The sequence below is a fragment of the Pseudopodoces humilis genome, chromosome 11 (assembly GCF_049639895.1).
Source record: "Pseudopodoces humilis isolate 2021_Gansu_Grassland_sample_001 chromosome 11, ASM4963989v1, whole genome shotgun sequence".
Classification (NCBI taxonomy): Eukaryota; Metazoa; Chordata; class Aves; order Passeriformes; family Paridae; genus Pseudopodoces; species Pseudopodoces humilis.
This window is the reverse complement of record NC_142210.1, coordinates 3912207-3929095: the sequence shown is the minus strand read 5'-3', so window position 1 is coordinate 3929095 and position 16889 is coordinate 3912207. Positions and strand designations below refer to the sequence as shown.

The 16889-nt window shown below is 39.7% G+C and overlaps 1 protein-coding gene across 7 annotated transcripts in view; it reads right to left on the bottom strand.

Annotated features, from left to right (window-relative positions):
- Positions 1–16889, bottom strand: part of FARP2 (FERM, ARH/RhoGEF and pleckstrin domain protein 2) — a 79220-nt gene that overhangs the window by 42223 nt on the left and 20108 nt on the right. For all 7 annotated transcript variants that reach the window (XM_088060811.1, XM_014258309.2, XM_014258311.2 and 4 more), the window contains exons 3-7: positions 10502–10606; positions 9058–9100; positions 5432–5510; positions 3680–3777; positions 1550–1664 (exon numbers count right to left, since the gene is read on the bottom strand). In XM_088060811.1, coding sequence (XP_087916937.1) covers positions 1550–1664; positions 3680–3777; positions 5432–5510; positions 9058–9100; positions 10502–10606 — 440 coding nt within the window. The remainder of the gene's footprint in view (positions 1–1549; positions 1665–3679; positions 3778–5431; positions 5511–9057; positions 9101–10501; positions 10607–16889) is intronic.

Here is a 16889-nt window from a genome sequence, read left to right as displayed (position 1 = left end):
AGCAAGGAATCTTTACCTATTAACCTTCTTCTGACTCCTTCCTGACAGGCAAAAATACAAACTTTCCATACTGTAGCCAATGATTAGAAGTAACTAGTTTGAAAAATAAGTTCAAATCTATTTAAAAAAAACACCAGTCCCTGACTCAGAAGACAGTCACAACCTTTCCATCAAGAGAAGCAAACCAGGAAAATTCCCCACAAGCAGAAGCAACTCAACAGAATCCTGGTACATGACTAACACTGGGCTATTCTGTCCATGCTCTGGGGGTTAGATCCAAAAATCCCACATTTTACCTCAAATCTGAGAGCCATCAGCCTACCCTGCATGGTGTCATCAAAACCTTGCATGACCCATTTGCAGCTTCAGGCTCCACAGCACCTTGCAGCAGTATCACAATGTCACTACAAGTTCTATGAAAAAGCTCCCCCTTTTAATCAGCTTTGAAATTACTAATTATTTCAGCATTTTTCTTCAGTCAAGAGAAAAATAATGAAATTAATGGTTTCCCTTCTCTCAAGGTGAAGAATCCTAGCATATATTTAAATTTACTTCAAAATTACCTTACATCACTTAAAAACATTTCTTTTGTTTCTTCATCATTTCCACATGCACCTCAAAGGTTCAAAAGCAGAAAAAAGTACCCACCTGATTTCATGAAGAATTGATGAAGTTGAAATTTCATCATTAGCAATAATTTCAGAACAAGTCAAAATGACTGATCATAAACAGCAAATAGTTAATTACTGAAACTCTCAGGAATTAATTTTCCAACACTACAGGATGTGTCTTTAAACACAGATGCTGCCCTGAAAAACCTTTGTTCTGTCTTAAAAGGAAATCAGCAACAATCCACGAGTTCACCCGTTGAGAGCAAAGGAAAATCTAGGTTTGGATTAAAACACAGAACCATGCAAATAAAATGTGTGTGTGGACTTTCACAATTTATAAAATAACTTCAAATTGCCAAATCCTGATATGCAAGGTCTCAAAAATTACAGGAAAATAAGCTCCTGCAGTTTCTGACTCTATGTTGGAACTAATTTTTTATTTGTGGCAGAGTTTCTTTGTCACCAATAATCTTCCCTTATTTCAAAAATACCCAGCTGTAAGGTATTGCGTGAATTCTGAGTGAAGTTATTTCTTTCCCACTCCTTCCATCCTTCTCCATCTCCCTTATGCTTAATGTGTAGCAAAAGAATACAATGCAATTGATTTTTTAATTATTTAGACAAAAGCAAGAGCTCTGCATATGCAGGCAAAACTGAGTTTAAACTAGGTAGAATGGAAAATTCTGAAGAATTATTTTGCCTTAACCCATTATTAAATGACAGCTTTTTCTTTGGTGCCTTATTAAAGGTGCCAAAAATCACTTGAGAAAAACTCCTGCCCAACGACTCCATCCTGACTATGTAACTATTGCTACACCAAATGTTCCTTGCTCGAGGTAAATGGTGTTTCATTTACACGCTCGTAACATCACACAGCTGCTCAACCTCCCCCAGGCAAGCCCATCTGCTGCCCAGGGTTTACCTTAATCCTCACTTACACATGCTTCCTGTGAAACTCTAGGATCTTTCCTTCAAGTTTTTCCTGGTTTGGCAAATACCGGTTTGTTTTAAGGTGTTCTCGATCTTCTGATTCATCAAAATCCCCTATTTCAGCTACAACAGAAAAACAAAACAATGTTAGAGTAAGAAGAAACAACAGAAAAGGAACAATAACAGAAAATAAGGAATTAGAAAAGGAATTTTAAAAAGGAATTAGAGAGACCAGAAGAGCCTTTAAGTGCTTCAAATTTGTGCATGATGCTTTGCACGTTCATTTTGCCGAACTCACATTTATCCCAAGCTGATTTCCTGGGGATTATAGCAGTATTCGAACATTGTCTGGAAAATTTAGAATTCTTAAGGGTGCAAGGTGTGAGACTTGTAGAAGACCTGTGAGGTGGTCTGAACATTTCTTCCTTACAGATACCTTATACCAAATAGCATAATTCAATTTAGTTTCCACTATATATGTAAAATAGTAATAGCCAAGGCTACTTGGGAAGATGGCAAATTACATCTGGGATTTTGGTCTCCCCTTCACATATCCATGTCTTTCAGATGCAATGCTGTGAATTTAAGAAGATTTTACGGAAGAAAAAAGCATTATTGTAAAGTGCAGAACAGCTTCCACCTGATACAAAATGAAATGATCAGAAGTCTTTGGCTTGGAATACAAAAGAACAAGGCAGGCAGAACATATGGCAAATGTATATTAAAATTACAAGTTGAATAAATAAATTTTAAGAAGACATTTACTTTTTCTGATAAAAAGTAAGAAGTTCCAATATTAAATTTCCAAAACAAAAGGTTTTAAAATATAAAATGACATATGTTGTCCAAAAAACTTCCCAAAAACGATGCTGCGAAGCTCATCTCTGCGGAAGGATGCCAAAAATATAAGCAAATTCAAAAATTAGACAAATACAAGGGCAACCAAACAGGGTTGCAGAGTGAGTCTGTGATGCTGTATGTGCAGTGATTATGGGATGGATGCAGCAAAGGAAGACCTGCTATATGCTTGCTCTGTGTCTGAGGGCATCTGCCATCAGCTATTGTCAGAGAAAAGAAAGGGCTTGTTCTTAACAACAACACAGAAAATTGTGTTTAAAATCTATCCAGCACATGAAAGAGCAAGTAAAAAATACTGAAAGGTGCTTTTATAAAATAATTTATGTTGAAAATGAACCTGTTCTTTCTCACAGCCCATTTTCCAGAAGAGCAAAATCAGGCTAAGCAAGGCCTGATGGTGAGATTCACTCATCAGCTCCACAGTGCTGAAAAATCATGAGCAGGTTTTAATGGTGTCACTCACTGATGGCACACACACAAGGTAGATTTGCTCTTCCAATAAAATCACCAGAAGTAATACTATTATAACTGTATTACTATATTGCATTGCAGAATTAGACAAACAGTAACATGTGAAGAAGCATCATTGATCAACTTTTGCTTCCAACCAGCAAAGAGTCACCAAAGGCCCTGTCTCCAGGTTGAGATGCAGACCTGTGAACACTTCAGCTGCTGCTCCAGCAATCTGGTGTCTGAACTCACTCAAAGTTTCCAACCTCCTCCTGTCTCAAAGGCCACATTTTAGGCCTTTAAGCATGTACAGACTGAGCCAGCAGCAGCATGGAGTGCTTCCAAATAAATTGCTTCCCATTTCCATTTTCAGTCCCAGTGAGGAGGAAAGCTGCTGACAGCCCCACTGCAGAACCTGTTCCAGCATGGTTCTTAGCTGTATTTCAGCCCAGCTCCTGTTCAGCCATCTCCTCCCAGGCACAGGGAAAGTGAGAAGTGAAGCTGAGGGAGCACCTAGACAGGTGGGAACAGCTGTTTGGAAGATGTGGAGTGCTGGCAACAGAGCTTGCAGAGCCAGGGAAACAGCAAGGGGATGGTTTTGTACTGACCCCCCTGAAGCCAAATTTACCTTGTACATAGGTACCAGCTGTTCCTCCCAAAGACAGCCCTGATGACCATCCCAGGGTTGAAAACCAACATATTTAGAGTGTGTGTAGAAGTAAATACGGTGAGAGACAGATACCTCTTTTAGTTACCAAAGCTTCTATGTCAGATTCAATGTGGCTTAGCACTGGCACCGTCAGCAGTGTCAGCCCAGCTGGGATACTCACACTGCAGAAGGTGGGAGACCAGCAGAGCAGCCGTGTTGTCACTGCAGGTCAGTCTCTCCTCTGCCAGGTCTCTCTTGATTTGCAATGCAAACAGGTACCTGGAGGAGAAGTAAAAGGGCTGGAGTTACACAGACCATCCTGACACATGAAAGGACAACAGAACAACTGAGCAGGAGGTTATAAAAGCAGCATCTCCTGATCCTTCTGCTCTCCAAATAACACAACAGCCTGGCTACCAAGGAGTGTCAAATTAAACCAAAATAACCTATGACTACTCCAGTGCAATTTATCAGCACAAAAAGGCTCAAAGGAACAAGGAAGCAGAAGGAAAACCATTTTTTAAGCAGTTTCTGTCTGTGCTGTAACAGCAGCTGTCATTTTTTGCTGGAAAGAAACTTAAAGAACACTTCAAGTGATATTATCTATTAGAAAGAAAAGATGGAAGAACATCACTGATTCCAGTATTTTGTTAGGAAAACTGATAAGCGTTTCTGTTAGCACTCAACTGATCTACTCAGTAGTTGTATTTTCCAGAACTATATTAGCAGCCTACAAAGACAGTAAGAAGTTCAATTTACTTTTCTTACAATGCTATATTAGTTTAACCAAAATATTTCCCATTCAGTTGTTAATGAGGAATCATTTCCTTTTAATTGGAAGATGGTACAGTAAGGACTACAGTAAACAAGCAACAACTCACTACTATAGACCCTCAAACTGACTGATCCTTTTACTTTACTGAATTACACCCTGAGAGATAGCAATAAGATTTTTTAACAGAAGAATTTATTTTAAAACTTTACTCCTAAAGTAAAAGATACTAAAAGTTATAAATTTTGAATGATAGGGTTTTTTTTTTTAATTTTTAAGTACTGTAAATATGAATTAAAGGCTTCTCAAAAAGTATGCTCTGCTTTCTGCATGACTGATGAGCTCTCTGAGTTTCTTCAGTAAACTCACAATAAAGAACACAGTATCATTAACGGCATCATTAACTACCCAGATGTTCTAAATGCAGACCATAAATGTATTCCTAATGAATTTCCTATATGAAACATCATTTAAGAAAATTTGGTGCAAAGGAAATATCTAGATAGTATTTCTCTTTAAAAGAGACAATCACAACAATTGTCATGCTGGTTTGTTCTTAAGCACATCTGAAAGACAATGAGGAACCTCTCCAAGAGGAATTCCAATTAAAAGTAGTGAAACTGTGAAAAGCACTAAATGAGCTCTTTAAACACCAACATCAATGTCCTTGTTAGAGGCACAGACTTCAAACCAGGTTCCCAGGTGACAGCAGGTGGATATGGCTGCTTAACTGACCACAGATCAATTAGCAATCCACAAAAATAACCCACAGTGAGCATGGTTAAAATTGTGAACAGTAAATTGTGTTTGCAAGTGTGAAGTGTGTTTGGAAGCTTAAATCGCTTATCAAAGTATATACAGATTATTTTACATTTCTTTCTTATAGACACTGCTTATAAACATAAGTATTCTCTATATACTGTGACTCCCTTGACACCATGATGCTGGAAAGCCCTAACCTGTGCTGTTTTCTATTTTTGAAGAGTATTTTTTTCTGACAACATTCATCTGCTAATACATGTCTGCTGAAACTGTACCATTCACTCTAAGTGCTCTTTCACTCATCTTCCGCCTCAGTTTTGCTTGGAAGCAGCTGTACTGCCTTCCTACTCCATTAATTCAGTACATAAAGCAAGTCCAATAGGTCTAAAAATACTTTACCTAGTATATTCCTCTTGCAGCTGACCTGGGTCTGGAGGGAAGAACTTTACAGCCAGACGAAGCATTGTAGTCTTTGGTCCTAGAAGAAAACTTGGTCATTTCACAAAAAAACAACTGTGTTCTTCATAAACACATGCATATTCTGTTTGCCAACAGGAAGGGAAACAAGACAAAGAAATTCTAGCCAGATTTCAAATCCCAGCTAACCACAGCAGGCTCTGGTGTAGATTGTTCATGTCAAGTTAGACAAAGCAGCTGTAATCTAGAGGAACCTGGATACCATTGACAAGGTGAGTCTTGTGAAAAAGAGTGGAATCTGGAAAAAACGTGAAATCTGTAACAAACCAAAGCAGCTACTTGGATCCATAAAAGACCATCAGAGGTGACTGAGGGACAGGGTCTCAGTAGGGAGACACATCCCACAGGCTCCCAACACCCACCTCCACCACCAGGACTGATGCCAGCAGACCTGGCTGGCTCCCCATGGAGATAAAAGGGTGTTTGCAGCCTGCTCCCAGCATGCCTGGTAATACCCATTCCCTCCCACTTTCGACACTTCTTGTACATCTCAACAACAGGCAGAAAACTAATTTAACTTTCAAAATTAAAGAGAACCCTTGGTCACTACTGGGAACAGTTCACAATGCTCAAAATTAACAGTTCCAGCATCACAACTCAGCCTGTGGAACCACAATCCCTGTTTCACCTGGATTTCTGAAGGAATTACTACAGGGTGCAACAGTCTCTCCCCATGCCAGGACTGGGCACCACCGTTTTTCCATTGTTTTTCCTGCCTGAAAGCAAATGAGGCCAAGTATTCTAGAGGCAGGCAAAGCACTGGCCAGCATGTGCTTACAGGAGCCTGCTGAGCATCCACCTGATGTCCACAGGCACCCTCTGGACCACAGCCAGGCAGTGCCCCCTGGGACTCCCCATGTCACTGCTGTTTCAAAGTAAACACAGCCAAATTGTAAATAAATCAAACTTGTTGGAGCACAAGCAGCCTGCTTTAATTTATTTTAAGCACCAAGATCTCTTAAAGCTTAACAAAGTCCAATTTAACCCCATCAGCCCCAAAGTACACTGATTTCTTCTGTCTGGAATACCTGATTTCCACAGGCCAAACATTCCTTCACTCATCCTCTCGTTTGCTAATGAGAGAATAACAAACTTTGCTTTTTGACAAGTAGCTGGGAGAACTCACAGACTATAACAGCTGTGACAAAAGCAGCTCCAGTTCCAAAATTACCAAAGCTTTGGTGAGCAAAAAAAGAAAACAACTAAAATCCACATCCTAATTACAGTGTAGTATCTAGAAATGAAAGGAGGCTGGAAATAACACTCTGTAATAACACAGAAAGCCCACATTTGGCAATGACTAAGGATTCTACAGTTCTAGAGACAGAACAAGTGAGGAAAAGAAATAGTTTTAATGATTCCAGTTAAAAGACCAAAACTTTACATCAAATTTTTGAAAATATCCTGAGCCTCTGGAAGACCTTCACAAGGTTAAGAACAGTCCTGCACATTACTGATGCCAATCAAGTGGAAGTATTAATGTAAGAGCAATGTTGGAAATGTTTTAAGCATCACTTACATCAAATGATAATAAATATAAAAAAAATAAAAACATAATACTGCATATTTGCTTCTGTAGCACAGCCTTCCTTTTTGTTTGGCCAGTCTTGACTTTCCTCTGTGAACAAGTTCCACTCAAATGATGAAAAGGAACACTTGCCCACTCTTAACCAAGATGCAGAATTTATTTTAAGCAGCCAAGTCTGAGCAAAAGCAAGAAACAAAAAGGATTTGAGGAAAAATCACCCAGACAGGAATGGTGAATACAACACTGTGCTATATAAAGTGGTAGCACCTCAGAGAAGGTATCCAAATGTCAACCTGATACTGTGTGCCTGTTAGGAAGCTGAAAATTTGGATCCAAACTCCTTCCCATCTGGAGTGGTTCAGTAGTAAAACTGATTGCATTCATTTGAAATTAATTTAAAAACTCCAAACCTTATCACACAAGACAAAGTTCAATGGGTGTCACAAAGCCCAAACTAACTGGGAGTAAAACAAGAACTTTTATTTTTAGAGAGGATGTCAAAGGCTCAGAAGTGCCTTTCTGCAGGTAGACAGCAATCTCAGCCAACAAGTTTGAGTAAGATCACATTAAAGCCCATAACATCTGTGTTTCCCTGCCACTGGACTAAAAGTTAGTAGTTTAACTTCAAAATCATTACATTCTACAGAAAAAAAACAAACCAACCAAACAAAAACCCTAATATATGGAAAATAGGACATTTCAGTCAATTTAAAATTGATTTCAGAACATGAACATTTGCCAGACAGCTGACTGGTATCTCTTACAGACTAATACTAATTTAAAAAATAAGTAAATCTTTCAGTTTCACTGGCAACACAACATGGGTGGTAGAGTGTAAAGCAGTCATAAATCTTAGTACATCCCTATGATTTTACAACAGTATTTGTACCATCAGGGAACTGTGGTCTTTTTGTGGTCTAAATTCCACAATTTATCTAGTACAGGAGAGGCTACAGAAGAAGTAACCAAGCAGCACTGCAGATCTATGATCCACTGCATCTTTAATTCCTTCTAGCCAGGAGCATATAAAAAGACAGCAGTCCCAGCATCTTTTTGGCAGGGAAAATAGAGTAAAAATATTCTGTACTCTCCTAAGGGAGCTTTATTTTATAGATGATTTGGCTCTTCTGCTTAAAGAACAATGTTGAAAAAAAGTCAAAAAATCATGACCTTAAAGTTACAAAATTAGAATTGATGACTTCATATTTTCTGGCAATCAATTTTAGATAGAAGAGTAGCTAAAAGCTACTTCCCAGTACTCATTTTCAACATATTTCAATCAAGATTTGGAAAGGAGTAGGAATCCACCACATCCTCCTGACCTTGTTCTTCCACAAAGCCTCTACAATCAAAACCACAAAACAAACAAATTGCTTAACTGTGTTCTACAGAGGAAAAACAAAAAGTTGGATCTAATCTTTCAACATCTGAAGAACCAACCAGCATCCTGCATTCTTCAACTAATTTGGGCCTTTAAAGTGCCTGCCACATTAACAATTTTTAAGTGGTATAAAGAAAAGACAGCATCACTATTGCAGGATCCTCCTGGCCAGGCAGCACAACCACACTTCACAGCCAAGGCAGAGGCTCTGACACTGCAGCCACCACCCAGGTGGGAGATCCCCACCTCTGCTCTTCCAGGAAAGCTGCTCCTGAGCATGTGGAAAGAGCTGACATGTGAATCAGTCAAAATGTTCCTTTTTCCTCTCACGGTATGACAACACAACTCCCAAAAGCTAACACAGCAAGTGTTATATTTCACTTCAACGTAACACCAGCTGACCCAACCTATCCAGATATTTATCAGAGAAAGAACCCTACCCACAGGAAGTTTCCATTCCACCCACCACATACTACCTATTAAAATGTCAGGTTGGCATGCCCCAGCAGGAACCACTCTCACCCCTGCCATGTGTATTTTACAGGGAAGCATAACCAGTAAATCAAGTAGTAATTGTGAAAGCAACCCACATAAAGAAGATGCAAATTAAGGAAAAGTTCCTTTTTTAAAACTACTTACTCCGTACTTGTTTAATAACAGGTTTCATAGGTTCCAGCCAAATCTGAAATTGAAGAGAAAAAAATTACAAACTTACATTCTTATTTAATATGAAAACATCAAAAGTAAATTAAAATTAAACAGTAATTTATGAGTAGCATTTCTTCCTCAATGCAGTAACTCCTTTGCTTTACAAAAAGTGTATTTATCTGCTTGAATTGACATTTCTCATGCATCAATAGAAAAGCCATTGATCTGTGCTTAAAGCTCATCTGGACAGAAGAACAGTCAAGTTAGCAAAAGCAGAGCCCCAGTGCCAAGAGGGCAGGAGTCGTGCCAAAACTCACAGTCTGACAGGAGCCAGGCTGCAGAATTACAGAAAGTCTGCAGAACATGAAAAGATCCAATGTTTTTTTCCCTTCCATGCTATTTCTGTCACTCTTATCTACCTACTTAAGGGTTTTTACTCAATATTAACTTCCCACCATTTTTTCTCTTTTGACAATCCTATTTTAAAAGAAAGACTATTGTTCTAGTAAAAGGAGCATCCATAAAGATAATGCAAAATATTTTGGAAGCTCAACCTTTTATTTTCTCCACTCTTCCAAACAGAAAATTGTTACAAGACAATTATGTTTGGTCCTTACAAGTTACTGCTCTGTTGGTGAGACAGCTGAGGATTTTAAGAGCCTTACTAGCTGCAGAAACAGTTTGGGCACCATGCACAAGAAACAGAAACAAAACAAGCTTTAGTCTATTTCTTCAGCTTGAGAGCAGCATGGATTATTGCCATTAGCATTCCCTATGTTCTCAGTCATATTCTCTGCATGTGAGTCCTAAAACTATAAAAAGTAATTTTGAAATAAGTTGAAAAAACCAAAACAAAACAAAATAAAAGGAAAGTTTGGAGAACATTCTCTAGTTTAGAAGTCACACTGTCCTCCTTGCAAGGATAAGTGACTAGGAGGCTTAAAGGTGTCAGCATTGATCTAGATCAATGATTTAAAAAGCTTGCAGGCCTGTGTGCCTGCTGAGGTTTGTAATGGCTCTTCAGGAAAATTAATTGAAGACTGAATTAACTCAGGATAAATAAGAACACTACCATTGTAAAATTACACACCATAATCTGATTTTAGAAGTGCTCTGCAGAGTACACTTTGAGTTCATGTTTCTCCTTTCAAAGTAAAGTAGGATTTTATTTCTGTCCCTGCAAGTGGTAACATCAGCAGCTATTTAACTGCTTTTTACAATTTCTGAGATTTAACAAGAAGCAGGATCTGATTCTTCTGTTCTGCTTTAACAACTCTCCTCATTCTGGTGAGTGAAACATATTTACAAGAATCCAAGAGATAATCCCACAGGAGACTACAGGAAACTGCAGCAGACTGAGAAATTTTTGTCACTCAAGGAACTGCATTCACCGAACCTTTTTATTAGAGCAGATTTGTCAGGGAACTGTACGCACCCAATATGACTGGATATTCTGGAACTCAATTCCAAAGTAATCTGATTCAATCAAATTCAGATGCTTGTAAACTTCCATCAGTAACGTCTGGCCATAACATTTTGACTAAGGAAGTAATAAAAAGAAGTTACAGTGAGATTAATAAGAATAAACAAGAATAAGTTTACAGCAAAAACAAACGGCATCTTTATAAACTGGAGAAAAATATCACAAAGATCTTTCACATTGTTCTTGTCACTGTAACACAAATATCCAACATACAGACAAAACTCCATAAAAAATCCTTCTGAGAACCAGAGGAACTGAAGTTGCAAGGGGCCACTGGAGGTCACCTACATCCAGTCTCCTGCTCACAGCAGGGTCAGCAGAGAGCTGAGGAGAGCAGCTGCGGGCTATTTGCGGCTCCTTCAATAAACCCACACATTTGTTTGTGTAGCTGAATGCTGTGGCCTGCCTCAGCTGCAGCACACAGAGCAGGAGCTGCCAAATCCCTGCTCCACACAGACCCCTCACTCCTTCCCACAGCAGGAACCTCAGGGCCACACACAGCCTTTGCGTCAACCAGGCTGGAAATGCCTGTGGACCCAACCAAACCTCCTCTCACACCACGCTTGCTGGGGAATCCCTTCAATGAATCTCTCCCTCAAGAAACTCACTCACTAACCCTTTCTGAGAGCCAAGTTAGGGGCAAAGCCAACAAACATCAGCAGAAAGCAGCAACAGCAACACAGAAGAGAACAGGAAACTTCCACAACACATCCTGTGGATGCTGAATGCGAGAGATCAGGCAGGTAGCACAGCATCTGTGTGAAACTAAGTCACGTAACTTTCTCACACTGGCCTGAGAAAGCGTGGCCTGAGAAATTGTGAGGAGGAACTCAAACAGTCCTTGGAGAAGGAAAACAACCTTTGCAGGTGTTGGTTGTCTCCTTGCTGTTTCCTTGCAAGAAACAGTCCAGGGGTGCTGTTCCTAACTGTCCAGTGATGGTGATGTGTTGGTTTGATGGCCAATGAAAGCTTTATCTTTTCAGACCTTCTTGGAACTGTCTATAAAAGAGAATCTGGAAGAATAAAACTGGCTCTCTTTGCAACTAAGCTTGAGAGTCTGTGTCATCACTATCACTGTTCCTAATACACACCCAAACCAGCGACACTTGGGGCTGCTGGTTCAATCACACAGCTTGCTCTCAAGCATCTCTCACTGTGTGAGGCACCAGGAGAAAAATAGCATTTATGAACCCACACATCAATCCATCTGCATCACACAGGAAAGAATCCAAAAGGCTGGCACAGCCCATTCCAGCAACACGCAAAACCTAGCAGGGTGCAGTGGGAGGCTGCATGGCCACCAAGCTCCACCTTGGGCCATGAAGCAGTCCCCCAGCTGTGGTGACAGGGTGTGGCTTGGCCAGGTTATCCAGCAGAACACACTGGCAGCATTGGTGCCACCAGGGTTTTGTTTATTTGGAACAGTCCAGTGATGGAAGACACTATGACTTTCCCATCAAAGCAGGCACAGCGTTCTGTAATGACTCTATACACTCAGTATAGTACCATCTATAAAAGTATTAGGCATTATAATAAATTATCACAGAATCATTGCTTGGTTTGGGTAGGAAGGGACTTTAAAACTCATCCTGTTCCACCCTCTGCCACGGGCAGTGACACCTTCCACTATCCCAGCTTGCTCCAAGCCTTGTCCAGCCTGACCTTGGACACTCCCAGGGATCCAGAGGCAACCACAGTTTCTCTGAGCACCCTGTGCCAAGGCCTCACCTCCCACACAGGGAAGAATTTCTTCCCAATATTTAATCTAAATCTAACCTTCTTCAGTTGAAAGCCAAATTAGTGATAGAATTAGAATAATTTAATACAATGAAAATTAAAATACCTGAGAGCAAGAATGTGCTATTTTAAGCTTAAAAGATAAAAAAATAAGGTGAACATTGGGGAAATAGTTTCACATGACTGAGGTGCATAAAAAATTCAAAAGTAATTGCCTTATAGGAAAAAGATATAAACTGTCGCTGTTTTTAGAATTGTACAAATGCCTCTACTTTAAAAAATCCCAAAATTTCATAGAGAAAAGGTCTGACAGCCCTGCAGCACTGGAAATCAGAAATAGCTTTGGTATCTGCAATGGTGTGAGCAAAGCTGACTGAATCCAACCCTGTAACCTCAGAGAAAAGCACAGAAGCGGGGACAGAGAACGACACAAAATGGGTTTGTACCTCTCACTCAGGCTTTCCCCAGCCATGGTACCTGTACAAGCAACCACAGCTTCAGACAGGTGAATTAATCTAGTGCAAACAGAAGTAGTTCAAAAAGTTTCTTGGTATCACACTGGCTCAGGCCACTAATGCTGAAACCCCCAAATACAACTGCAAGTCAGAAGAAATGAGGCTGTGACTGCAGATGGTACAGAGATGCCAGGCTGAGTGCTGACATGGTACATGAACATGAACTCATCTCTTTTCTGAACAAGTCTTGTAATGTCTAAATAATAATTTTCTTGGTGAGAATACAATTGAACTTCTTTAGCCAAGATCTGTGCTTGCAGAAGACTCTGTGGGTATGGTTCTGGTTTTTAAACGATGACAATGAAATAAGGAATTATACAGGTAATGGCAAGCCACATCTCCAGTAAATTACATTCCTTCTCTGCTGTCTCCTGCACATTTCCCATGCAGGTTACAGACTCTGCCATAGGTGACACAAACGCCTGGAGAAATTGGAGCATTTTGGAAATTAAATTTTTTAATTCCAATTGAAACACATTTCTTGCTATGGACTTGTGCATAAATCTTCAAATAGTAACAGAAGAAAATATCCTCAAGCATAGTAGGACCCTTGTTTTTTAAGGTCCATACCCACACATCTGTTACTGTACACCTCCTTTTCCAAAACGCCACAGATCTAAGAAGGAAACACTTTTCAGCCAGCAATGTTTGTGGGGAGGTAGCAATACCCTGACCAACCTCATGTGCAGAAAATGGGACATGAACCCTGCCTTTTCATGGACAGATCTATAAACCTTTAGAAGCCTCTGAACAGAACCTGTGCTGTGACCCAGATCCCTGAGTTCTCATTCATGAAACAAGAAGCGATTCTGGTTCCAACCACCTTCTTTTAGAACTGATGCACTTGGATTAACTCATGAAAGATGCCTGATAACTATCAGGTATGTTTTACAGCCCAAACTGTGTGCTGCACTGATCAAAGAATCTGTGTGCAGGGCTAGCTCCATACAGGCATTAAAATTATCCCAACTGGATTGTAATAAGCTTTCTTCCATTTAAACTGAGCCACATCTCTTGGCTCCATCAAGTTCCGTGCCTGAAGACAATCTAGCTGCCTTCATTCCTCCCAAAAAAAGAGGCTGTATGGCACAGATCCCAGGCACTTCTCTCCTTCCAGTCTCAAGTCCACACTCCTCCAAGAGAATCTGGAGATGAAGAAATTTAGATGGTTAAAGCTGGAAGTACTTGGCAACCGATTAAATTATAAAGGTGCCATCCAAATGTTAAAAGTGTAAAATAATTTTGTTTTGGCTACCAACTGTAATTTTGGGTGTCATTTACAATGAAAAATAAAGAAAAACCTCAGTTTAAGCTCAGTATCATTTTGCATCCTTCAAAAGATAAATATCACATTTTGAAAGAACAGTATTAATTTTACTTTAAAATAAAAATGGGGTTCAAAAGCTTGAGACAGAACATAGTCTTTTATTATTATGCCTCAAATTCTTTGGAAAAACTCCTCCTAGAACTATTTGGTTCCTCAAATTGTTTATTACATTTATAACCATCCTTTTCAAAGAGATGAACATTTTGATGTAGACAGAAATGAAAGTAACATAGTGGGCAGTTCCATGTCATTGTTTAATTTGCATAAAAGCAGCACAAAACAAAATATTTGAAGTAATTTCTAAATTACTGTAATTTTGACATCAGGGCAAGTAGCTGCATGAATGCATTTCATAAAGGTCCTGCTTTCAATACAAATTCACAACATGGCATACTTTGCATTCCAAACCTCTCAATTACTCTTTATTTTCTGCCAAGACAATGACTACTGATATTACGGAATTATTTCACATTTAAAAAAAATGAAGGAAAAATAGGGTAAAAATACTAAATAGGCAGATAACAACAGCTTTCCTTGTCAACCCTGCTCCACCTGTAATGTAGATAATTTTAAGAAGTCATCATTAGGAGACTGTTCAGTAGAATAGATTTATTTCAAATTGATTTCTAGTGAGATCAAGCTTTAAAATTTCCCTCAAGAGCTGTGCAAGTGCCTGCAGGATACCCTGACAGGCAGTAAAGGCATGGAGAGCCCTGTATGGCAAGAGAAGCTACACCTTCAGACCCTGCTCAGTGCTAAGACAGCACCAAACAGGAACGAGCATTCGCAGCTGAAGCTTCTTGCTTCAAGGAGATATCTGTATTTTTTACTTTATAAGAAGAAAAAACATATTTAATATTAGGAATGCTTAAGACAGAGGTAAGAAATATAAATAATTTTTTAAAAAATAATAACAGCAATTACTTTTGTTTTATAGAACCATATAATCACAGGATAGTTTGGGTAGGAAGGGACCTTAAAGTTCATCTCATTCCACCCCCTGCCAGGGGCAGGGACACCTTCCACTATCCCAGGTTGCTCCAAGCCCTGTCCAGCCTGGTGTCTGGAACACTTCCAGGGATGGGGCAGCCACAGCTTCTCTGTGCCAGGGCCTCACCTCTGTCACAGGGAACAATTTTTCCCCACTATCCCATCTAACCCTGCCCTCTGGCAGTGTGCAGCCACTCCCCCTTGTCCTGTCCCTCCATCCCTTGTCCACAGTCCCTCTCCAGCTCTCCTGGAGCCCCTTAAGGCACTGGAAGGGCTCTAAGGTCTCCCTGGGCCTTCTCCAGGTGAGCACCCTCAGCTCTCCCAGCCTGGATCCAGAGTAGAAGGGCTGCAGCCCTTGGAGCAGCTCTACGGCCCCCTCCAGACTCACTCCAGCAGGTCCCTGTCTTCCTGATGGGGTCTCACCAGAGCAGAGCAGAGGGGGAGAATCAAGCCATGTGTTACTTGCTATTTTCTCAAATATCACTCCCTACATGGCAGATTCCCCCTCTGCAATAATATCAGAGCTCAGGAAGAGAGAAAAACAAACTCATAGGCTAGGATTTTCAGTAGACCATAGCTCAATATTATCAAAATCAACACCTCCTCTCTATCTCCCAAACTTGTCTTCCAGAACATCTTAACTTTCTGCTTCCACATATTTAAATTTAAAAACAAAAAAAAACTCAGTATTTTCATAAGGAGTAGTATTTTCATCCTCCAAAACTGGCAAGCTGCCCTTGCTCCAACTTTCCAAAAAAGAAATCCACTTTTGGCAACAGATAAGCTGGAAGGAAAAATCAGACCAAAAGTCAAGAGTTTGGAAAAAAAAGCATTATAAAGCTGAGGTATAGAATGGAAACTCTTGTGCAGCCAGAGCCACTGGACCCAAGCACCGGCACCTTGGATTTTTTGTGGCATAAAAATCTGTGACTGTCAGGAGATCAAGTTCTCTAGTTAATAGTGGATTTGCATGAGGCAGAAGTTTAGATTTGACATCATCACTCACAAGCAGCCAACGCAGAGGCAACATGGAGCACCCTGTGAATGGTCAAGGCAAACTAAACTGATTTAGATAAAGGCCACTTCAACACAGATTTTTATTGTTTTTTCTGCTTCTGGGCACTTTAGAAGTCTTCCTAATAAAAAAGTGATTTTTCATTTTTTTGAAAATTAAAAAAATATAGACAATTTGCAACTAAACACAGACTTGTTATTTCCTTTCTTAATCAGAAATATGCAAACATTTTGGTGAGTTTATAGCTCTGTTTATCTCCAACCCTTTTGTAATCTGTTAGATCTCTGTCCAAATGAAGCATGAGACAGAAAAAACACCCTCAAAACTCCCTGTTAATAATCATCATTAATGCCACACATAAACAAAACTGCATTTCTGAATACAGGGTGGACATTAGAATCTTTAATAGAAAGAAGGAAATAATCTAAGATGGCAAGGACTAGCAGTCATTAACTTTGTGCTTTCATGGCTGAAACAAGATGACCTTCCAGTTCCATATCTAGTACTCAATCTGCAGACTGGAAAAGCAAGAAACAACTGCCTTCCTTTAAAGTACTTTACTAGTTTTCAAATTTTGATTGCAACTAGTAACTCCAATGAAAATACTCTCCACAAAAACAAGGACCAGGTAACAACTCTGTCAAACACTGTTTCCATGTGCTCAGCCAAATTGTTTAAATACTACTTTATTTCGATCACCTGAACATTTAACAATAACTTCAAGCTTCAAATCTTCTGTTAACTCCTTGTGAAGAA